Raw genomic sequence first — 25,275 nt, 5'->3', positions numbered from 1 at the left:
TACACACTTGCCAGCTGCCTCTGGCAGACCTTAGAGGCCTGGAATGGAGCCACATGAGAGAATGCTTCACCAGGGCTGTGCCAGGCCACTGGGCACTTCCTTTAGTCACTGGGGCCTCACCCTCCAGGGAGGGATGCACAGCCTGGGAAACCTCCTGGGGTCCCCACCGGGTGCTGCTCAGCTGCTGTAAGAAGAAATAGTAGCCCCTGTTGGTTTAGTGCTTACTGTGCACTGGGAACTGTGTGCTGAGCACTTTGTGTTCATTCTCTTACCTAATCGATAAGGCAACTTTAGTAATACTTATATTAGTTTATCAAGTCTAGTTCACTCAAATCATGGAGAAATGACTCTGGGGGATTAATATTAATAAACTACAGTCCCAGCCTTTAAGGAGTCACTGTCTGGTTTCAATCTCCCAGTTATCGAAATTGCTCTGTGTCTCTGTCTACCTGAGTTTACTCCACCACTTACTAGCTGTGTGACCTCTGATAAGTTGCTTACCCTCTTGTCTTGGTTTCTTCTTCTGTGACTGAGATGATCATATAATTGAAGTTAACCTCCTATGGTTTTTAGGAAGATGAACTGAGATAGTCGTGGGAAGCACTGGAAACAGTGACTAGTTCAGAATTGTCAGCCATGCATGGAAGGGCTTTGGTGGGAGGTGTCTGTGAAATTTTAGACCAAATAATGGGTGTCTTTGTGTATGTCGGTGAATGTTTCTCTGGGACCTGGAGAAGATGTAGAAGCATTTCTGAATGGGAGGTCAAGTTTAGATGCATGACTGATCTACTTTGTCTACCAAAGAGCTGAATTACTTATGGAAACTTTGTAAATTGCACCCCCACTTTTCCTGGCACCATTTCAGTAACACATCAGTCTAACCAGTCAGGACTGGGGAATTGCATAAGGCACATGTTCTACTGGACCTGGAGGAAAACTTAAAGATCATCCAGTCTATTTTTTTTTTAATTTTATTTTATCTTTGTCTTTCTTTTTTGGCTGCACCTGCAGCGTATGGAAGTTCCTGGGCCAGGGATCAAATCCAAACCAGAGCTGTGACCTGTGTTGTAGCTGCAGCATTGCAGGATCCTTCACCCACTGCACTGGGCCAGGAATCAAACCCACACCTCCACAGAGACAAGCCGAATCATCAACCCACTGTGCCACAGTGGGAACTCTGAGATCACCTAGTCTACATTCAGTTCACATGAGAGGAACTCCAAGCTCCATGGTTGAATCTTATGTCTTCCTGAGATAATAGCTCAGAGAAATAGAGTTCATTGATTTGACAGTCCAGTCAGAAAAACCGTCCTCCCTGCAGGATTGTTGGGATCAACTGAGATGGTGTATCTTTGGAAGCATGTGAAATGTGTTACCACTGTATTTACTTTTTGTAAATTGTATTTGCTGTTACTTCCAAGTGCACCTGGCGTTATCAGTTGGTTCCCTGGAACCAGTAGGATATGTGTGTGTCTGTGTGTGTCTCTGTGTGTGTGTGTGCACATGGAGAGAAATAGAGGAGAAAGGGAGGGCTCATGTAACTCTAGGGACTGACAAGTCTGAAATTTGTGGGGCAGGCCAATAGGCTGGAAATTCAGTAAGTGCTGATGTTGCAGTCTGAAATCTAGAGGGCGGGTCAGCAGGCTGGAAACTTGGGCAGGATTTCTGGTACAGTCTTGAGGCAGAAATCCTTCTCCAGGAAACCTCCGTTTTTCCTCTTAGGGCCTTCAGCTATTTGGATGAGGCCCACCCACCTTACGGAGAGTAATCTGCTTTACTTAAAGATAATTGGTTGTAAATATTAATCACGTCTATAAAATAGTGTTCATGGCAATGTCTAGACTAGTGTTGGACCAAACAACTGATACCATAGCTTAGCTAAGGTGACAAAAAAAATTTTTAATGATTTTTATTTTTTCCATCATAGCTAGTATATAGTGCTCTGTCAATTTCCTACTGTACAGCAAGGTGACCCAGTCACACATACATATATACATTCTTTTTCTCACATTATCCTCCATCATGCTCCAACATAAGTGACCAGATATAGTTCCCAGTGCTATAGAGCAGGATCTCATTGCTTATCCATTCCAAAGGCAATAGTTTGCATCTATTAACCCCCAATTCCCAGTCCATCCCACTCTCTCCCCCTCCCCCTTGACAACCACAAGTCTGTTCTCCAAGTTCATGATTTTCTTTTCTGTGGAAAAGTGATTCCAGATATAAGTGATATCATATGGTATTTGTCTTTCTCTTTCTGACTTACTTCCCTTAGTATGAGAGTTTCTTGTTCCATCCACATAGCTGTGAATAGCATTGTTTTGTTCTTTTTATGGCTATTATTCCATTGTGTATATATACCACATCTTCTTAATCCATTCATCTGTCGGTGGACATTTAGGTTGTTTCCATGTGAATAGTGCTGCAGTGAACATGCGGGTGCATGTGAAGTTGACAAAAATTAACCATCATTCCCGTCCTCTCAGCATGGATGTATCAATCCGGTCTTAATGAGTCATGGTGTCCCTCTCACCTTTTCCTTTTTTTTTTAGGGCCACACCAGTGGTATATGGAGGTTCCCAGGCTAGGGGTCAATTTGGAGCTACAGCTGTCAGCCTACATCACAGCTCACTGCAATTCTGGATCCTTCACCCACTGAGCGAGACCATGGATTGAACCTTCATTCTCATGGATGCTAATCTGATTTGTTTTCTGCTGAGCTGTGATGGGAACTCCTCACTTTTTCCTTTCTTTTCTTTCTATCCTTTTTTTTTTTTTTAATGGCCACACATGTGGCATATGGAAGTTCCTGGGCCAGGGATTGAATTCGAGCTGTAGCTGGCAACACTGTATTCTTTAACCCACTGCTCTGGCCCCGGGATTGAACTTGTGCCTCTGCAGCAACCCGTACCACTACAGTCGGATCTTAACCCACTGCTCCACATCGGGACCTCCCCTCCCTCCTTTTTAATAAGAGTTCAGCATGCTGTTTGGTAGGTGACCAGCAAAGGAAATGGTTCTGTGGAAGAGGGCGTGGAGGCTTGGCCAGGAGTGCTTGTTCACTTCTCCAGGAAGCCTTATTGGGAGGTTGGCATGAGGGTTAATTGTTGCAATGGTGACCTTCACAGAACTGAGAGAGAAGCAAGTGTAGCTAATCAAAAAACAGGAAATGTCTCAAAGAATACTTTGAGTCATGGTCCAGAGTGTATTTTGCATTAGAATCAGTTATTATGTTCTGGGTTGAAAGCATTTAACTCCTTTCCAAAAAAAAGAAATAGTCATTTTCATAGCAGTAGAGATGGGAACAGGGGGAGGCAGGGGATGTGGGAAGGGGAAGAAGTTTCCTGTAATTTAATCTGATGGTTAGCACCTGCAACTGAGACCTTTTTAAAAAAAAAAAAAAAACAAACAGGTTGAATTGAATAATTGAATAATCTAAATGTATGACTTTGTGGCTGCTGAGAAGATAGGAATTTATGCCCTTTTGGGGGGGGGCTGACATGTTTTTGTGTGAGAATAGGCTTTCAATAAAATATACTGTGTACACATTTTGATAAAAATCAGAGTCTCCTTCTTGGAAGGGATTGAGCTGGATTTCTCCAGAAAGGTAGGAGCTAATGCCAACTTCTTAATCTTTCCTTATTAGCTAGAGAAATAGGAAGTTAGGGTTAGATTAGTCTTGGGTTAGAGGGTTTCTTTCTAGCTCTGTGATCTTGGCCAGGTTATCTAACCATCCTGGGCTTGCTCTGCTCATTTGCAAATTGGGATTAAGAATGGTGCCTACTCTTCACCTTGCTAGAAGGATTAAATGAAATGATGTTTGTGGAGGATTAACACATGTCTGGCTGGGAGTGAACACCCCCTAGAGGGTAACACCACTAGGGCCAACATTATGCGCAAGTACTAGGAGCAGCAGGAGGTTCCACTTGAGAAGTTCCACCCATCTGTGGTTGACTTGACCCCTGTGATTGGTTCTCAACGTATGGCTGAATCATGTGTTCAGGAACATGTCATGGGAGCTCTGTTGAGCAACTTGGTTTTTCTCATTGGATAATGTAGTTTTTTGGGGTTTTTTTTTTTTTTTTTTTTTTTTGTCTTTTTGCCTTTTATAGGGCTGCTCTTGCGGCATATGGAGATTCTCAGGCTAGGGGTCTAATCAGAGCTGTAGCCACCGGCCTACGCCACAGCCACAGCAATATGGGATCCAAGCCGCGTCTTCAACCTACATCACAGCTCATGGCAACGCCGGATCCTTAACCCACTGAGCAAGGCCAGGGATCGAACCCGAAACCTCATGGTTCCTACTCAGATTCATTAACCACTGCACCACGACGGGAACTCCTGGATAATGTAGTCTTGAAGTTATAAAGTCCCTCCCTTCCTCCCTTCCTCCCTTCCTCTCTTCCTCTCTCCCTCTCTCCCTCTCTCCTTCCCTCCCTTTCTTTCTTTCTCTATGCCCACAGCATGTGGAAGTTCCTGGGCAGCAACCCAAGTGGCTGGCTGCAGTGACAACACTGGATGCTTAACCCACTGCACCACAAGAGAACTCCAGTTTCTAACATCCTTCTTCCTAAGTGGCTTATATCAGCCAAAGGAAGCTTTGTCTGCCATTCAGGGCTTCATGGTGTGACCATAACCTTCCCACACAGCCTGGTTGACTCAACTCCCTTACACATCGCGTGGTTCCAGCCCACTGGGCTGTGCAGTGTTGTCTTTTCATCCATGGCTGACCCACCACACTGCCCCCATCAGGAATAATCTTTTCTTCCCAGCTCTGCATTTTTCCTTCCATCCCCAGCTCAGCCCCTGCTTTCTCAGTGAGGCCTCTGGTTCCCACAGTCTGAAGTCACCTCTCCTTCCTCTGAATTTGCATCTTCATCGGTACCCCTCTGGAGCCACCTTTCTGTATCAGCCATCTCTGGCCACATCTACCTCCCTGCTGGACCACCCGGGGGCAGAAACCATGTCTTGGGTATCTCTGATCTCCCACAGTGACCAGTTCAGTGTTTGGCAACCAGTATTTCAGAAATATTTGTTGGATGGATGAAACAGGAAGTTGATTAATGTTGTGGAAGAACTCACTTAGTGGACCATTTCCATGGGTGGATCCAAGTCCTTTGGCTTGACCTGGTCAGTCATCATTCCATTTCCCCCTCTTATGGAAGGGAACTCCAAGATGAGAATAAAGCAGGAAAGAGCATGTTGGGGCTGTTTTGTTTTTTTTGTTTTTGTTTTTTTTTTTTTTGTCTTTTTAGGGCTGTACCATACTTGCATATGGAAGTTCTTAGGCTAAGGGTCAAATCAGAGCTGTAGCTGCCAGCCTACACCACAATGACAGCAACTTGGGATCCAAGTCACATCTGTGACCTACACCACAGCACACAGCAAGGCCAGATCCTTTAACCCATTGAACGAGGCCGGGGATCGAATCCGCGTCCTCATGGATACTAGTCAGGTTCCTTACCTCTGAGCCATGGCAGGAACTTTGGGGCTTTTTGTTCTTGGTGAAAACATGCAGAAATATTTATTTGCTTTTTCTATTTAATAGCCCATAAACTACATTGATGGACTGTTTTAAGACCAGGAACTATAATACACTCTTTTGTTTCCCCAGTTACTGGCACATAGTAGGTACCTAATAAATGTTTGACAATGAATGAATGAACAAGTGACCTTTCCCACACTCTTTGACTGCTGACTCTGGAATAATCCTGGCCCTGCTGGGGGAGGGAGGGTCAGTCATACCAGGCTCAGCATTGAGATAGCCTCACAGTATCACTTTCCACACTCTGATTCCCAGCTATCAGGCTTGGGACTCAGTTCAAGTGAGCAAGTGCCGGCTCTTTCCACAGCCTCCCTGGAGCTCTTGTTCCTGCCTTAGCTTCCCGCCTGGAGTCTCAGGGACTGGGAGGAGACTGGGATCTTGCTTCAGAACCATCCTTCATGGCTACCCCAAGCCTCATACCCAATTTCTCGACATTATATGTTGCTTTCTCCTTGCTTTGCCTGCTTGCTGGGACCTCTTGCAACTGCCCATCTCTCTGGAAGGCCTGCCATGATCTCAAGGTCCAGATTCACTCCTTCCTGACTGGGTTCTCCACCCCCTTCCCCAAGCCCTGGTTATGGCAGCAAGGGTGGTGGTGATCTGCAGAGAGATTAATGATGCCCTTTCATGCCTGTCAGAGGCAGAAATTCCTAACCTTTGTCAAAGTCCTAACTCATTTGAGAATCTGATGAGAGCAATAAACTCTTTCTCCAGAAGAAATCGCAGATATAGTATTTTGTGTCTTGGAACATGTCATCTTAGACACTTGCAGGATACCCTGAAACCTGACCTTGCACCTTCCCTATGGCCATTGCCTAGGATACCAAGCCCGTCACACATATTGTGTCCATGCATCTTTTTTCTTTTTTTCTTTTTATGGCCATACCTGCAGCATATGGAAGTTCCTGGCTAGTGATCGAATCCAAGCCACGGCTGCAGCCACAGCAACACTGGACCCAAGCAGCTTGTGGCAACACCAGATCCTTAACCCACTGAGTGAGGCTGGGGATCGAACCCACATCTTCACGGACACTATGTTGGGTTCTTAACCCACTGAGCCACAGAGGGAACTTCTGTGCATCTTCTTTTTCCAACATTTCTGACAGTTTCCAGTGAGGCACTGGTGCAAACAAACAGGCTTTGAAGCCAGGGAGACGTAGGTGCAGATTTGGCTCTGTTTCCTTACTAGCTGCATGACCTTGGACAAGTTAAGCAGCTTCTCTCAATTCCAAGTCTGTAAAGTGGGGATAAGAATGTTTACCTTTCAGGGTTGTTGTAAGGATTTAGAGACACTGCAGTAGAATGCACAGCCTGGCACCTGCAGTATTTATTTAGAGGGAGCAGCTGCAATTGTGGTTGGAAACCACTTTGTCCACTTTTTCCATCAATTTCAACATCCTTGGCAGGGCTCCTCTTTTTCTCCATTACTTTATGGTGTCACCTGTAACCAGGGCGGGGGGTGGGTAGGGAAGGATTCAGAGTTTTCTGTCAGATGAAGGGCAGCGTGAGTAGGGTTAATATGGAAGTGGGAGGGGAAATCAGGACTGCTATGAGATGACATCAGACTGAGATCCAGTGAAGGGCTCTGGAGGCTGCATAGAAAGATCATAGTCAGAACTAGCCAGCATAGCATAGGTCTGGGCATGAGTCGATGAACAGGGTCGTGCTGAAGTTTAAAAAGGGAAGCCAGTTGGTCAACGGGCGCCTACTCAAGTGGAAAAGTTAATGCTTAGCCGAGCGAGGGTGATGACTCATAGCTTGGCTATGCTGAGGTCGTGGAAGAATGAGGTGGCTAATCCTACAGCTGGCCCTGTTCTGGGAGCCTTAGCAATGTGACATTCAGCTGAACAAAACCCACTACCTCCTACATTCCACAGCAGTAGCGGGGAAGCCAAGGAGTGGTTCAAAGAGTGGCCACCAATCTGAGACTGTCTGGGTTCAAAACCTAACCCTACTTTGCCGACAAACTGGTGATACTAAATATGTTACTTCTCAGTTTGCTTAGCTGTGGAAGTGGAATGAAAATAATTATACATACCTCCCGGGGTTTTAAGGAGATTGGATGATGTGAGATAATGGAAAAGATACATATTGGTCTGTGGGCACCCCCCCCACCCCCTGCTTCGTGGCACAGAGCTCTTAAAACCTTTGTAATTTCCTAAGGAATAAGAGCACCAAGGCCTTCTTTTGTTCTTTTTTTTTTTTTTGTATTTTTACTATTTTCTTGGGCTGCTCCCGCGGCATATGGAGGTTCCCAGGCTAGGGGTCGAATTGGAGCTGTAGCCACTGGCCTACGCCAGAGCCACAGCAACAGGGGATCCGAGCTGCGTCTGCAACCTACACCACAGCTCATGGCGACACCAGATCCTTAACCCCCTGAGGAAGGCCAGGGATCGAACCCGAAACCTCATGGTTCCTAGTCAGATTCGTTAACCACTGAGCCACGACAGGAACTCCCTTCTTTTGTTCTCATGAAGCTACTCTGTCTGGGTGGGCTCCTGGATGGGGCCTGGTCACCAGAAAGACCAAGCCATAGGGAGAAGCTTGGAATTTTCAGCCCCACCCCCCACTTCTCTAGAGCAAGGAGAGGGGCTAGAAATTGAGTTAATAATTGATCAAACCTATGTGATGAAGCCTCCATAAAAATCCCAAAAGTATGGGGTTTGGAAAAATTCTAGGTGAGTGAACACATCCATGTAACAGAATGGAAATACATCCCAACTCCAAGGGGACAGAAACTCCTGTGTTTGGGATCCACTCAGACCTTACCCTATGTATCTCTTCATCTGGCTGTTCATCTGGATCCTTTATCAGATCCCTTAATAACTAGTAAACTTATTAAGTAACTGTTTTCCTGAGTTCTGTAAGCTGCTCCAGCAATTGCTTAATTGAACCCAGGGAGGGGGTGATGGGAACCTCAGATTCATAGCCAATTGATCAAAAGCCCAGGTAACAACCTGGACTTGCTCTTGGTGTCTGAAGTGAGGGTGGGGGCAGTCTTGTGGGACTGAGCCCTTAACCTGTTGAATCTGATGCTAACTCCAGGTAGATAGTGTCAGAATTGCGTTAAATTGGAGTTGCCTTGTGGTGCAGCAGGTTAAGGATCTGGTGTTGTCATGCAGCAGCTTGGATTGCTGATGTGGCACCGGTTTGATCCCTGGCCCAGGAACTTCCACATGCTGTGGGCATGGCAAAAAAAAAAGAAAAAAAAAACAAAAAAAAAACGAAAAAAACCCTACAAAAACCCCCCAAATCCCGACTTAAATTGTAAAGCACCCAGCTGGTGTGGCAGAAAATTGCATGGGTGGAGGGCACATGCCCCACCGAATACATCTAATGTCAGAAGGTTGTAAGTGTTCTGTGTGACAGTAACAGAGATACAGAAGAAAAAAACCTGGTTGTTTTTTTTCCCCCTGAAAACGGGTGAGCTAAGGCTTACTTAGCCTTTTGTACTCAAACACTAGCTTTCATTTTGTTAAGTATTTGGGGATTTGGGGACGCAAATAGAAGCCCCTGCTCTTTGGACTTGGCTCCAAGGAAACTTTAAGCACTAGCTGGATAAACGTTTACTTAGGAAGGCAGGAATACTGTCCAGTCTCAGATGCAGAGAAAGAATATTTTGTGTCTTCAGGAAAAATGAGCCAGGAATAAAGGAAATCCCCAATTGTCTGCTGATCCTAGGAAGTGTTCATGTACCAAGTACCTTGTTCTAGGCTCATGGGAGGGAGTCCAGCTTAATCTTTAAGCTGTGTTGGGGTCTTATCACGTGGAAAAGCAGCGTGGGCTTTGGGGCTGAAATTCCAGGCTTATATCAGGGCACCACTGCTCTATGTGAGGTCAGACATCTTTCTGAACTCCTTTGAGTTTCAGTAGTCTCATCTCTAAAATGGGATACCTGAGGATCAAAGGTTACCTTCGCTGATTTTTTTTTTTTTTTTTTTTTTTTTTTGTATTTTTGCCATTTCTTGGGCCGCTCCCTCGGCATATGGAGGTTCCCAGGCTAGGGGTTGAATCAGAGCTGTAGCCGCCAGCCTACGCCAGAGCCACGGCAACTCGGGATCCGAGCCGAGTCTGCAACCTACACCACAGCTCACGGCAACGCCGGATCGTTAACCCACTGAGCAAGGCCAGGGATTGAACCTGCAACCTCATGGTTCCTAGTCAGATTCGTTAACCACTGAGCCACGACGGGAACTCCGACCTTCGTTGATTTCTTTCAACAAAGGAAGCTGAGGAGATGCACAGACCATGGGTAACCTTGCTCTGTAGGGTTTGTTGAGGGAGAGGTGGAGGGTCACAGCATTTCTGTGATTTTTGAATCCCTCAGCCCTCAGCTCCTTATAGAACTGGGGCTGGAAAAAAATTCAGCCTTAAAAAAATGCTACTCAGTTTGGAAAACTGATTTGGGTAGCCTGCACGCAAGGGCGATGAATGGAAAAGGCAGGCACCTCATTGGCCCTAAGGGAAATGTCCTTTGAATGAACAAATGAATGGTGCAGGCTCTGTACATATTTCTTTCTGTGTGTGTGTGTTTGTGTGTTTAGGGCTGTACCTGTGGCATATGGAAGTTTTCAGGCTAGGGGTCAAATTGAAGCTACAGCTACCAGCCTACACCACAGCCACAGCAACATCAGATCCTAGCCATGTCTGCGAGCTAAGATACTTAACCCACGGAGCGGGGCCAGGGATTGAACCCGAGTCCTCATGGTTATTAGTCAGGTTCATTACCTCTGAGGCACAATGGGAACTCCTCTGTATACATTTCTAATTGACTGGGGGCTCTTATTTTTTCTTTGCAGATGAGAAAAAGAAAACGAAGAAAGTTGATAATGAACTCAACCCTGTTTGGAATGAGGTGACTTCATTGTTTTTCAATTTTATGTCACTGGATAAACTACTTCTGACTGTCCCATCTTTAGTCAGAGGTTAACTCTTCCATTTGAAAAGAGAATCTTTGCATTTCACCCCCACGCCCTCTACCTCCCTTTGTGATCACAGAGACAGCAGAGCAGTTCAAGGAGATAGAACGCAGTGCCATCTCCTTGCAGTTGTGGGGTGGCGAGTGGAGTGAGGAGGGTGGTATTCTAGCCTGGTGCAGCCGTGAGCTTTCTGTGTGACCTTGTCCACTTCGGCTGCAAACTGGGGCACATCTGTAGAGCAACAAGTGGGGTTAGATCATCTCTGGAGGCCCAGAGGGAAAGCTCAATAATTAAAAACGTATCTGCATGTGCCTAGTCAAGTTTGTTTTACATGATAGTTTGTGTCTCTGGAACAGTAATGTCATTTGTTGTTTTTTATGTAGATAAAAGTAATATACTCTTTTTTTTTTTGCTTTTTAGGGCCGCACCTGCAGCACATGGAGAGTCCCAGACTAGGGGTCGAATTAGTGCTGTGGCTGCTAGCCTAAGCCACAGCCACAGCAAACGTGGGATCTGAGCCACGTCTGCTACCTACACCACAGCTCACAGCAATGCTGGATCCTTAACCCACTGAGCGAGGCCAAGGATTGAACCTGCAACCTCATGGTTACTAGTCGGACTCGTTTCTGCTGCACCACAACGGGAACTTCAGTAATATCCTCTTAATGTAGAAATTTGGAAAACTTCAGATCAGCTTAAAAATTACTTTTGGTCCTACTCTACAGAAGCAACTACTGTTAACATCTCAGATGCATCAGTAAATGTTTATTGAGTGGATATATTAATAAAATATATAAAATAATCAAAATAATATCATATAGCAAATAGTTTCCTATCCTATTTTTTTCTATTATATTCTGAGCATATACTCTTATCATTCCAGTCAAAAAAATTTTTTTTGGCTGCACCTGTGACATGCAGATATTCCTGGGCCAGGGATTGAACCTGTGCCACAGCAGTGACCTGAGTCACAACAGGGACAATGCTGGATCCTTAACCCACTGAGCCACCAGGGAACTCCCCAAAATATTTTTAATGACTATATATTATTGAATGGATATAATACAATTTATTTTCCTACCCCTCCCACTGTTGACTTTATTTTATAAATGGTTCAGTGTTTAGTTATATTTATGGATATGTGAAATTTTTAATTCTTTCCACTAAGTAGGATTTTCCTATGCTGACTAATTTTGAAAAGTTGATCATCTGCCACGTTATTTTTCCAAAAGCCAAGTCAAACCTTTTGGATAAGTGCAGTGGTAAACATCTTTGTTATTTTGCTAAGGCACCAGGCTGTGAAGACGTCCCCACCAACTGAAAATCCCTTCCGTTCCTGATTAGTTTCAGTATCCCTAAAAGATAAAGACTACGCATTCTTATTGGATGAGGCCAAGACTAAGAGCTTCTTATGCCTTTCTGAAAAGCCCTGCTGGTCTCACGTAGGTTGAGAGGGAATTCCGCTTCTTTGCAATTTCCCTGGAAGCCAGCACACAGCCAGCTGGACTCCTAGTTCTGTGAGAGCCAGAGCCCTGTCTGGTTGGTCCCCGTGGGCACTGTGGATTTCTAGCACCTTCCACAGAGCTCCGCAACTACAACAAGTAAAAAGTACATACATGTGTGCCTTTAGCAATAACATGGCTCTTTATATTTGAGCTCAATCCCTGTGGCCCATGGCAGAGAGGCGCATGGTTACATGAGTAGGCACGTTCTCCACAGGGCATCATATGTCTCCCCCGTTTGGTTTACAGCACATTTGTTTCTCATAATGCATATGACGGGAACTCCACATAATGCATATGTGTTTATCAAGTAAACTTCCCAATTGCAGCTTTATAACTGAAACCAAACCTAAATGAACTGCCAACCCCAAACCCAGTGGGATCGGTGGGCATGAAGTTGATATATATATATGTATTTTTATATCTGCCATTAGAAAGCAATTTCCTGCATTAAGATGAGACTAACCGACTACAGCACTGACCATGTGGGACTTAAAATGAGGGGCTGATGCATTTCAGAAAATGTTTTCCTAGCTTATTCATCTTTTTGCTCGATAGTAATGTGATTAAGAAAAGCAAGTTATTTCAAGTTAACCATGGACTATGTCTCACCTGGGGTGCCAAAAATAAAACAAATACATAACCACTGAAGAAAGCATTTTGCATACACAGTTTATTCTAGTCATGCTGTCATTGTGGTAGGCACTACGTCTAGTTCTCTGCCTATGAGACCAGTTTGGTGACTTGTCCAAAGCCTCAGAGCCTAGAATACGAGAAGCTAGGAGTAGCCACCAGGTCCTTTGAAGATAAGTCTGGTTTGCTTTCCCATGAGCCTTAGCAGCCTCCAGGCTCACAATGTGATCACTTTTGTCTATAGAAGTGAGTAATTCAAAAGATTGTCATTAGTGAGGATGATCCAATGTTTAGTATCGGTGCATTTTATTATATTCCAGAATCCCTTTAAACAGCCTTTTTGTTTTCATAACCTTTCTGTGGACAGATTTTGGAGTTTGACTTGAGGGGTATACCACTGGACTTTTCATCATCCCTTGGGATTGTTGTGAAAGATTTTGAGACAATTGGACAAAATAAGTAAGTTGATCTCAACTGTTTTTTCTTATTTTACATGTTCTCTTACTATTATTTATTTGACAAAGGAACATATCTTTTTTTTTGTCTTTTGTCTTTTTAGGACTGTACCCACGGCATATGGAGGTTCCCAGGCTAGGGGTCCAATTGGAGCTGTAGCCGTTGGCTGACACCAGGGCCACAGCAACAGCAGATCCAAACCTCGCCTGCGACCTACACCACAGCTCACGGCAATGCCGGATCCTCCACTGAGCGAGGCCAGGGATTGAACCTGCAACCTCATGGTTCCCAGTCGGATTCGTTTCCGCTGCACCATGACGGGAACTCCAGGAACATATCTTTAATAACATAATATTTCCAATATAATTGTGTTTTATTTCTATGCTCTCCTCCCATTTCTGAGTCAATATCAGATATGGCTAATCAATCACAGTGCTTTTCCCTAGTGATTGCTGTATTCCTAAGAGGCTGCAGACACTAAGCCACCACCATTCTATCCCATTTGGCACTTATGGTAAAACCTGTTTATACTGCAGTTTTTTTGTTAACTACATATAGTCACTGATGGTTTATCAGAACTGTAGCTTTATTGGATGCAAGTGAAATCATTTCTTCTGATTATGTATGACCCATATATATCTTGTTCACGTTCTATTTCCAGTCCTACTTCCATTTGAATGTCTTACTTGTTTTTTAAACCTAATAGATCCAAACAAGATCCTTTGTCTTACTGCCTACCAGTCTCAAATGGGTCATGGTGGTACCTAATAGTGGCACCAAGGGTTGTCCCCTGGGCAAAGCTGAGGTTCCCATGGGACTGAATGATCTCAGTAAATTCACCCCAGTCCTTCATCTAGACTTTGGCCTTAGAACCTAGTCTTAGGGTATCAGTTCAAACTAACTAACTCACAAAAGATTTATTCTAAAACCCAAAATACTTATTTTCCAATGGAACTAAACTGCCTGTTGGGGAAGGGCATTCCTACTCCCAGATTAATGAATTTTCCTTCATCACATGGGAAGCCAAATTACTCTGTATCCTTGATCGTAAGATATCATTGTCTGTAAGATGTACTATTAAAGTAATAACAGATTTGGGGGGAAGGGAAGAAGCTGGATACTAAATGCCCATGTCAGCTCTCAGAAGCATCTCAGTTTTCATAATGTCATTGTATTTAAAAATGTAGGTCTTAGCCTCAGGTACATTTGGTATAATCAGAAGGCTTCCATGAGAGCAGTAAGTTAGAATGAGTTAGTTGAGTTAGGTTGGCCATATGCTCTGATTTGCTTTGGATAGTTCTGGTTTATTGTCGCAGCACAATGATTTATGAGGCCCCTTTTGCTGTCAACAGTGGCTTGGTTTGGACAGTAAATTAAATGGTCACCCTAGTCATTGGGCTCTTCTGCTTAATGGCGTCAGACTAAGAGAGCCTGGACAGACATCTGCCCCGTGGACAGTGCTTTTGTAGGTACTGTCCATGTTCACCTTTCATGAAGTCCTTTCTTCCAGGTTTCATTGCTAACCAATGCCCCTTGGGACCGATTCATTTTTTCCCTTGAGTTGTATAAATACATTCTGGCAGGTTCTGGACCTACTCTTTTGAAGGTCCAGAACCTGAGAAACCGTTCTGGCTTTTTAAGGTTATATTCTACCTCTCAGCTTTGAAGAGATTATGTGATTTTCTATCCCTCACCCCAGTTCCCAGAGGACAGTGTTATTTTCTGTATTTCAAAGCTTTGGGGAAGCAGGTGGTTGAACCTCACTGTAGCCTCCTATCTGTTACTAATAATAGTCCTTTCTTTTCTTTGTTCTCTTTCTGCAAGTGGAACCACTGTTTATATTCTAGTCAGCTGTCTCCAATAGAAATACAGTGCAGGCTACATTTGTAATTAAATTTTTCTAGTAGACATGTTATGAAACTAATTTTAATGATATACTTTATTTAACTCCATATGACCAATATGTTATCTTTTCAGTATATAATTAGTATTTTTAAAATCATTGAGGGAATTCCTATTGTGGCACAGTGGAAACAATTCTGACTAGTATCCACGAGGATGCGGGTTTGATTCCTGGCCTCGATCAGTGGGTAGGGGATCCAGCGTTGCGGTGAGCTGTGCTGTAGGTCACAGACCTGGCTCAGACCCTGCATTGCTGTGGCTGTGGGTGTAGCTGTGGCCAGCAGCTGTAGCTCTGATTTGACTGCTAGCCTGGGAACTTCTATATGCTGTGGGTGTGGCCCTAAAAACCAAAAATAAATAGATAAATAAATAATTGAGATGTTTTACATGCATTTTTTTTCTCACTGACTCTTTGAAACCCGGTGTGTATTTCGCACTGCCAGCACCTCTCCATCCAGATTGGCCACGTTTCATGTGCTCCCCTAGTCACATGTGGAGAGCACAGCTCCAGACCACCTGGCTCAAAACCTCAGGTCTCTCTGGATGTCTCCCTTTTGTATCCTATCCAATTTGTTGCCAAATGTGACTTTTCCTTCCTTTCCACTGTTTGTACCACATGCTTCTTACAGCCCCGGCCACCAGCCTGGTTCAAGCCTCCTGTTTGAATGTGGTGATGAAGCCTGGCAGGTGGCCTGGGAGCTCTCAAATATGTTTCATACATATAGTCGTTGCTCTCCTGAATGTTACATGCTTGAGAGTCAGAAAACAACCAGGTGAAGAAATAGAGAATATGTCAGGTACTGTGAAATGCTGTAATCTAAGGAGGAAAGTGTCATAGCCCATGAAGAAAACTAAAGCAGAGTAAAAAGATAGTTATTGAGGGTGGGAGAAAGTTCTGTATGAGATGATAATAAGGTGACAATTGGGCAGAGACCTAAATGATATGAAAGAATGAGCTATTCAGCTATCTGGGTGGGGGTAGAGGGTATTCCAGGCCAGAGAACAGTAAGTGCTAAGGCCCTGAGGCAGGAGTATTCTTGGGGCATTGGACAGAGATCAAGGAGGCCAGAGGGCTGGTGAGGGAAGGAGATGAGATCAGCAAAGCCACAACAGGCATGGCATTGTGAGCCATGGAGCAAGCTTTGGATTTCATTCCTAGTAGGACGGAAATTGATTAAAGGGTACTGAGTATGATCTGACATATTTGAAAAGTATCACTTGGGCTTTCTGTGTAGAGGTTGAATGTAGGCATGAGTGAAGAAGCAGGGAAAACCATAGTGGGAAAACATCATATATTTATTTTACACCTGTTGGAAACACGGTGGGCCCCTTGGAAGACAGCAGGGCAATATTTTTGGTATGTTTAACCAAAATATTTGTGTATTTGACTTCAGATTTTCTTCTTGACTTTTCTACTAAAGGTTTGGCTTTGAGGCAGAGTTCACAGCTCAGTGTGGGAACGTCTGCCTCACCTGGAAGCACAGGGTGGGGCAGAGGATTTTTCTACGAATTTAAGGAATGTCTTGCCTGAGGACTTTCCTGTTGCCATGGAGACTGGCTGTGCAAATGGCTCTCTCACTCTGGAGTCTGCAGCCCTGGAGTGCCTCGGTTTTGCTTGAGCCCCGGGCTCACACTCTCAGAGACTGGGCCAGGCAGTCAGCACACACAGCGCAGGCGTGTCAGCAGCGTTTCTTCCCAGGCGCTGGGAGCTGGTGGGGCTGTTCTGCACAGACTCTCGTCTTCCTCACTTTACAGTCATCCAATAAGAGATGTGGACTGAAAAGGGGTGAGGGAAGAGCCAATGGAACCAGTTGCTTACACAACGAACATGAAATGGTATTTTTAGCTGAAATGTCAGAGTGGAAGGATTTTCCCAGGGGCTGAAGAATTAGTTTACTTTGCAGCCAGGCAGTGTGGTTGTCTCTTTAGGAGCTCTTCAAATGCATTATCCCACCTAATCCTCTCGGACATCCAGTTTTTCCTTAGAGAGGTTTAGTCCTCTGCCCAAGGTCGCACCAAAGGTATGTGTCAGAGTCAGCATATGTATCCAGACCTGTATGTCTGATGTTTCCATTATATTGAAAAAACTCTGACCACCTATAAGAACTAAAATGTAGGTAGAAAGATTATCTTTTAGCTCAAATGGAAGTAATTTTTGTTTCTGATTTTGCCAAAAAAAACCACACACACACACACACACACACACACACACACACACACACACACACACACAAAACCACTCATTATCAGAGTATTGGTCCCTCCTTCCTAGGTAAAAGTTTTAAACAGGCATCTTACACTCTTGAGTAATAAGTCACTCATAGCCTATGATGGACAAGATGAGTTCAGAGAATATATCTCATCTGATCTTCACAGTGACCTTAAGAAGTGGAGATGAGATGAGACTTGAGGCTCAGGTTGAGGCCAGGACCTCATCCCTTGGCATCTTGGCCCTGTCATTCTACTTGAGTTCTTTGTGTGTGTGTGTGTGTGTGTATGTGTGTGCGTGCTTTTTTTAGGGCTGCACCCAAGGCATAAGGAGGTTCCCAGACTAGGGGTTGAATTGGAATCGGAGCTGTAGCTGCTGGCCTATGCCACAGCCACAGCAACACAGGATCCGAGCTGCATCTGTGATGGACATCACAGCTCACAGCAATGCCAGATCTTAACCCACTGAGCAAGGCCAGGGATCAAACCCATGACCTCATGTTTCCTAGTTGGATTTGTTTCCTCTGCACCACATGGGAACTCCTACTTGAGTTCTTAAAGAAGAAGCAACTTCAGGAGCCTGGAAATGTAGGCATGAAAGATTTTTACAAGTTTTCAGATTAGTGCATGAGCATGTTTGTGTTCTGCTCGTACAAAGGTGATATAACAGGGACCAGATTTATCCTCTCAACTGACATAACCAAAGAAGTAGATAAAGTACATGCATAGTGGTTTCAGATATTGGACACTGACAGGCCAGGACAGTGATCCCTAAGAGAGGGATAAATGAGATGAGCCTCTGAGTGCCCAGCTTCATGCCTAGAGAGCTTTTCTAGGCTATAGTGCAGGACAGGAAGATCCTGGCTGTCTCCCAGAGTTGGGAGGTGTAGGTAGGAGTCTAGAGCCACACACACACACACACACAATTCTACTCAGTGGTTATAGAATTAGAAAAAGAAAAAGTCAAGCTTGGGTTATGAAATATACTAACTTCCTGGGCAGGGTTTTTGTTTTTTTTTGTTTTTTTTTAACTTAGATTAAACGGAAAGACTGTGGTTTGGAGTGAAATTAATTTGCTGGGATAGAGTGGTATTGCTTATAAGAAGCTGTCATTCTCTGTTGTACAAAAGACCTTGTGTTCAAGCTTTTAACACTGATTTCCTCCAGCGACCAGACTCGCTTCTGCCATGGCCACATGTAACTGTGACAGGCGATCTGTGGTGGCAGTCCCCATGACCTTTCCTTTTCTCGAGTGTGGTTGGTGAGGAGGGTTGAGGCAGGTTTTCAGCCTGGAGTAGCTTCTCAGGCTGTGTGAAAATCTAAACCAGAGACAGATGTTACTGTGGAACAGAACTCCCAGTTCTGATTTCTTTTTACTTGCATATTTTTGAGAACGTCAAAGCTATGAAAAAAATCAAAACTCGTTTGGGCTGGCTGGCTCCCGGTGCTGGAAAGGCCAAACACCTCACTGTTTGGGGAGGCCTGGTAAGTGGCTGTCGCAGCCCTGCTACCATCTGGGGCGGGGGTGGGTAGGTAAGTGGGGGGATCACAGCCCCAGAGAGAGACCCCCCAGAGAGACTAAAAGAGAAAGGCATTTTATAATGACAAGAGCTGTAATTATCTCCTAATTGCACTTGGAGGACCATCTCTTGGGAGAGGAAGCTTTATAACCTATACATCATTTGCAGGGTCATTGGACTGTCTTCAATGGTATATCAGTTAATTTCTTCACTCAACAAATATTCGCTAATGCCTGCTGTGTTTCAGACACTGCTATAGGCATTGGGGGTAGTCCATGCCTTTCATGGGGCTCACATCTGCGTGGAGAAAAGAGGCAATAAGTAAATAAATCCACATATAGTCTAGCAGATGGTGGTAAGTATGATGAAGCAAAATAAAGCAGGGGAAAAGCAGAGAAAAAGGGTGAAGGTGTGTGTTTATGTGTATGTGCGTGTTTGTGTGTATGTGCTATATAAGGATTTGTCCTGGGGCCTGTTTTACAATGTAACATCTTAGGAACCTATGGCTTTAAAAATCCATTCAGATTCCACTAATTGGATGAGCCCTCTGAGTGCCCAACTTCATGCCAAGAGAGCTTTTCTAGGCTGTAGTGCAGGACAGGCAGATCCTGGTGTTTTAGGAAATAAAAATTGTTTTCCAAACAGATTCATTGGTTATGTGGAGGGAGTTACCTGCTGTGCATAGGAGAAATGACTGGTTTTAAGTATTTTGCACAGTGATTGTGTAGATATGGCTGTGGGTTTTTACACACAGTTCTTATCAGTTCATTCATGCCTGCCTGTCCACATTCCACATAGATAAATCTTGATTTTGGGTGTTCATGAGTTCAGACCAGCTCTCCCTACAAGAACCAATTTGGAGTCGCATTTTTTTTTTTTTTAAAGATCCCTTTTTCTAGAGCAGGGTCTGAAATAGTAATCAAAAGTGATGTTAAGTACTTACCACATCATCCTTTTAATCTGTACAGCAGTACTATTTGGTAGAAGTTGTCATTATCCCCATTTTACAGATGAGGAAACTGAGGCTCAGAGAAGTTTCAAGTCTGGTACAAGGATGATTCCAAATCAATCAGCTCTGCCTAGCTCCAAGTTCTTTTTTTTTTGTCTTTTTTGCCATTTCTTAGGCCGCTCCTGTGGCATATGAAGATTCTCAGGCGAGGGGTCGAATTGGAGCTGTAGCCGCTGGCCTACGCCAGAGCCACAGCAACACTGGATCCGAACCGCGTCTGCAACCACACCACAGCTCACGGCAACGCCGGATCCTTAACCCACTGAGCAAGGCCAGGGATTGAACCTGCAACCTCACGGTTCCTAGTTGGATTTGCTAACCACTGAGCCACAACGGGAACTCCTAGCTCCAAGTTCTTAATCGCTATGTTACCTTATAGATCCAAGGACTAGACGAATGGATAGATGAATGAGTGAATGAATGAAAAATACTACTTTGACTCTAATGGACAAGGGCATTAGGCAGAGGCAGAGCATGGGGGCTTCTGTTGAACTGTCCAGAAGAGGCAAGTGCAGACTCGGACCCTTGAGGACTAAATGATCAGGAGCAAATAGCAGCTTAGCAGGTTACAGTCATTTATTCAAGAACCAACTTTGGAACATCATCTACATGCTAGGCCTTAGGCTAGTTAACCCACACCTGGTCTTATAGCTTTGCTGCCCAGGAGGGCTTTGGGGAGAAGACTTGGGCTTCCGCTCAGCTCCTTCCCCTGTTCAGGTATGCTTGGATTGGGGTGGAGGATAGGGTGGGCTGGAGGGGTACTAGCAAGAAGGGAAGAGGTGCTGATCTTGGAATCCTGCAAATCCTGCCACAGCCTCTAGGCTAGGTCAGTGATGCCAAAATCTGGGAATGGAGTTCATTGCACCCCCACCTCAGAGGGCTTGTACATGGCCAGGTTTGGGAACCACTGTGTGGACTAGGAGTTTCTAGGTTTCCTAAAACCCCTGCCCTCTTTTGATGAACAGGACAAAGTCCTCAAGGCCCTCTGACCGTCCAGGTGTGGAGTAAGGAGGGGAAGCCTGGTGTGGAGTAAGGGTGGGTATAGGTAACCAGGCCTGCCAAGAAGATTTTGATGGAGTTTTGTGTGCTACTTTGTTCTGTTAAATAATTGCATTTCTATGTCTATTTCTTCTCTTTTCTCCCTCCCACCCCCTTTTTTTGTCTGTACCTGCAGCATGCAGAAGTTCCTGGCCAGGGGTCAAACCCACATCACAGCGGCGAGCTGAGCCTCTACAGTGACAATACCATATCCTTAGCCCGCTGCACCCCAGCGAGAACTCCTGAATGTGCTTTTATTTATTCATTTATTTATTTGAGAATTGCAGCATTTATTTCAGGTTCTCTCTTGTTTTGTTTTGTTTTTGGTTGTATTTTTCTTTCTTTTTTTTTTTTTTTCTTTTTGGCCACACAGGCAGTATGTGGGAATTCCTGGGCCAGGGATTGAACCTATGCCGCACAATGGCAACCAGAGCCACAGTGGTGAGAATGCAGGAGCCCCAACCCGCTAGGCCATCAGAGAACTCCCCTGCATGTGCTTTTAAAATACTGCACATGTTCCCCTCTCCTCAGATCATCTTTGCCAGCCGCCTTCCCTCCCCCCTGTGCTCCACCCACCCTTCCACCTGTCCCAGACCATTGTTCCTCAGACTTCCTGGGTATAAGAATTAACTGGCGAAAAAGTCTGACTCAGGTCCTGGGAACCTGTAACCGCCCTGGTGATTGTGCTGTAGGGAAATCCAGGGAACCACATGCTGAGAAACGGTTTATGAGCTAATCCTGAGGGTAAGGGTGGGCCTGTTGGGAGACTCAGAGGGTTCCCCACTGGCAAGGTGGATAGGAGACCCAGGGAGGTGCCCTCTCAGGGGGGGTAATGCTTTCCAGGGTTCCTGTGATAGGCTTCGCTCCCATGGCTGCACCACCTCTCCTACCACTAGGTGCTGGGCTTGGCTGGCCCACCTATTGGCTAGGGGCCAAGGGAGGAGTTTGACGGAAGTGTGGGGAGGGGGACAGGGCTCAGCCGAGCATACCCTCCTGGCCTTCCAGGCCTGGCTTAAATGACATGAGAGCCCTGTGCTTCAAAGGCTGGGCGAGTCCTGTTCTTGCAGGAGACCTGGAAGCCGCTTAGAGAAGTATTTGTCCTCAGCCCAGTTGGGGACTGGGGACTGTTATTCTCCCTTGGAGGATGGGAAGTTGGTAGTCCTGCAGTCCCTGGGGGCAGAAGCAGTGCGGCATGTGATTTAGTTTCCAGCCTCCAGCTTATTTTTCCTTTCCCTGATGAGGGAATTTCCAGTACGCCCTCCTGCAGTCATCCATGTGGGCTGCGTCCCTGCTGCACACAGATCAGCTCCGTATATGTGAGGTCCCCCGATTAAGAATCCAGCCAGCAAAACCCTTACTCACCACAGTGGCATGCGGTTGTTAACATTTGCATCCAGGCCAGTGGGGAGAGTGTTTTCCATTTCTCTTTTTAAAACACACCAGACTCTGTTTTAACAAGAAAGAAACAGCCCGGGAAGTCTACTTGCCATGACTTGCTTGACCAGTTTACTTTTAAACTCTTCAGTTCCCCCAAACATAGCATCTACTTTCCAAGTTGTCGCTTCCATGACTTAGAATTACTTTAATGTCACATAGAGAATCAACTCCAAACTATGTGGACAGTCATGGCCTGAAAGGAATAGGAGCAGAACTGGCTTTTTCTTTATTTCAGAGTACATCTGCTGTTTATTAGCTCCACAAGGAAAGCTGGGGAGCCAAGGGGCCTTGAGAGTCTTTCACTCTAAAGTTGCTTTTTGGATGTTTTAGTGCTGGGTGGAGTCCATGGGGAGACTCTTATTTTTCCATGAAAATACAGAGCAAAGTTTCCCTGTTATTGTCACAGCGTAACATTTTAGCATATTTATAGTGTTAGTAATATGAAAGAAAAAGGGTTGGTTTAGTGTCACTTCCTTTAAAGGCTTGTGGTCTGACTGAACTGTTCTTATTCCCTGTGTAGGAAGCCAGGTCACCATTTCTCAGTCTCTCACAGTATTTTGTATCCAAGCAACATTATAAAAAATAGGCCAGGCCAAGGCCAGGCGTGCCTTCAGAGTCTTATAGGCTCACCCATAGGGGATGTTTTCTTCAACTCACAGTGAAAGCTCTTAGAAGTTGTAACTGTTTACATTTTTCCTTCAAACCAGCCTAGCTGTTAAAAATATTTGGGGGATTAAAGTCTTTGTAGGCTTTCAATCAAACACATACTATCTTTACTATAGAAAGAAGTGTAGTTTATGTTTTCTTTTATGTCTTCCTCCTTCCCACCTCCCCACACAAGCATCAGAATTTCATGACAAAAAAGCAAATCTTAAGAAATAGCTTTAGGAGTTCCTGTTGTGGCTCAGCAGAAAGGAATATCCATGAGGACTTAGGGTCGATCCCTGGCCTTACTCATTGGGTTAAGAATCTCGTGTTGCCGTGAGCTGTGGTGTGGGTCACAGACGCGGCTCGGGTCTGGCGTTGCTATGGCTCTGGTGTAGGCTGGTGCTATAGCTCTGATTCAACCCCTATCCTGGGAACCTCCATAATGCTGTGAGTGTGGCCCTAAAAGGACCAAAAAAAAAAAAAAAAAAAAAAAAAAGAAAGAAAGAAAAAAGAAATAGGACTATAAGGTTTCTGAAAGAAGGAATTGAGGTCAGACTTTACGATTGGCTTCTTTTATTTTACTCTGTTCCTAGTGGATGTGTTACCATCCTCTCACACTCTCTCATGGGGAAGGGGAGCAATGGATAAGATGGATATGTTTGAGTCAGAAGGGAGGTTGTAAAACCATTCAGGGCCATTAAGGATCAGCAGATGGGCTTTATATCTTAGGCAAGCCTGTTCTCTTCAGTTAGTCACAAGACCCACCACTCCCTGTTGCCTTACCTAACGTTCACTGTGTTCCACACTTCTCTTATTGGTCTAGCCTTTCCTCCTGACATCTTATGTGGGTTTAAGTTTGACTCATGATATTTTAGGCCAGTACTTTTGAGGGCAGAAAGCTTGCCTCGTATTCTGGATTATTCATCATAGTCATATTCTAAGATATTTTCCCCCTAAATCAAGGAACAAACACTTGAAGAGAAAATGAATATTTAACGTGAGGTAGTTTTCTCTTTTTTTGTCTTTTTGCCTTTTCTAGGGCCACTTCCCACAGCATATGGAGGTTCCCAGGCTAGGGGTTGAATCGGAGCTGCAGCTGCCGGCCACTGCCACAGCCACAGCAACGTGGGATCCAAGCCTTGTCTGCAACCTACACCACAGCTCACAGCAACGCTGGATCCTTAACCCACTGAGCGAGGCCAAGGATCAAACCTGCAACCTCATGGTTCCTAGTCGGATTCGTTAACTACTGAGCCACGATGGGAACTCCCAGTAGTTTTCTGAGTAGACATACGTAAGCCAGTACCAGACTTTTAGAGTTGAAAAGGGACTGGAGAGTAATTTATTTCAAGCCATTCATTTACAGATGATGAAGTGGGCTCAGAGAGTTGAGTGACTTAGGCAAGGGCTCAAAGGAAGTTGGAACACAGAATTAGGACAAGAACAGGAATTGTCTAACCTCATGGTTCTCAACCTGGGGCACTTCTGCCTATCAGGGGACAACTGGTGATTTGTAGAGATGCTATAAAGATAGAGGCCAGTGACACTGCTGAGCATCTGAGAAGGCATAGGACAGCAGCCCCTCCCCCCGCCCCCCGCCAAACAAAGAATTATCCAGTTCAAAATGTCATTAGTGCCGAGATTGATAAATGCTGGTCCAACCCCAGCCCAGCCCTCTTTCCACTTCAGCACTGTCCGTGCACGCTGTATTTTTTGTTTTGTTCCAAGAATTATTTATTGTTGATAGAGATTCAGGTCATCCTGGCCTTAGCCAAAGCAAATCAGTACATGTTCAAGTGCACAGTGTTATGGTTTTAATCATAAATTGGGTTATGAAACATGGAACCATGAGGAATAAAATCCTGTGTGTTTCCTTGTCTTTCAAGGTGAGTACCAGTCAGATAACTTTTAAACCTCTAGTTTTCTCATTTTGTTCTTCTTTGTAAAAATAAATTAACCAACTCCTTGGCCTACTGTCTTATTTTTTAAACATGGAGCAAAATCCTCCTTGGGCTCACACTAGGTAGGGCTTAGGGAGATGTGGAAGAGATTTTTTTGCCAGGGGCTCTTACCTGGTGTGGGAGGTTTGTTTACCTGTTTCATCAGGTGGAGATGGAGTCATGGATAAACATCATGGGTAGACCCAGTATGTCAGGGGAATAAAAATCCAAGTGAGAAGACAACATACTCATGTTAGAAAAAAATCTAACAAACATACTGAGTGAACATACTCATCTGAAAAATTGCTCTGTGAGGGTTCTATCAGTTCTCAGCATTGAGGAGAGACCTCGTTTCTGTATTGACCTGAAAGGGCTAAGAAGTTCACTCTTAATCCTCTGGAGGCAAAATGTTTCTTTTCCATTGTCAATTATTGGCTCTACTTGTGATCTTAGAAGAGATGAGAATCTCTCCCAGTTGCTGAGCATCTTCTGTCCAAGATGGGACATGCTTCCAAGAA

The 25,275-nt window shown here is 44.7% G+C and overlaps 1 protein-coding gene across 9 annotated transcripts in view; it reads left to right on the top strand.

The window, feature by feature from the left end:
• The window catches only part of MYOF (myoferlin), a 170,483-nt gene that overhangs the window by 17,257 nt on the left and 127,951 nt on the right, over nucleotides 1-25,275 (top strand). For all 9 annotated transcript variants that reach the window (XR_014826643.1, XR_014826645.1, XR_014826642.1 and 6 more), the window contains exons 2-3: nucleotides 10,345-10,400; nucleotides 12,967-13,058. Coding sequence is in view for 5 of the 9 variants with exons in the window: in XM_084994880.1 (XP_084851006.1) it covers nucleotides 10,345-10,400; nucleotides 12,967-13,058 (148 nt within the window). In the remaining 4 variants the exon portion in view is untranslated. The remainder of the gene's footprint in view (nucleotides 1-10,344; nucleotides 10,401-12,966; nucleotides 13,059-25,275) is intronic.

This window comes from Sus scrofa, chromosome 14 (genome assembly GCF_054392235.1).
Source record: "Sus scrofa isolate SSC_HxYL_T2T_F1_AM1 chromosome 14, Sscrofa_HxYL_maternal_Yorkshire_Landrace_v2.0, whole genome shotgun sequence".
In the NCBI taxonomy this organism is placed as follows: Eukaryota; Metazoa; Chordata; class Mammalia; order Artiodactyla; family Suidae; genus Sus; species Sus scrofa.
The sequence above is the reverse complement of the archived record's forward strand: the minus strand, read 5'-3'. Positions and strand labels throughout refer to the sequence as shown.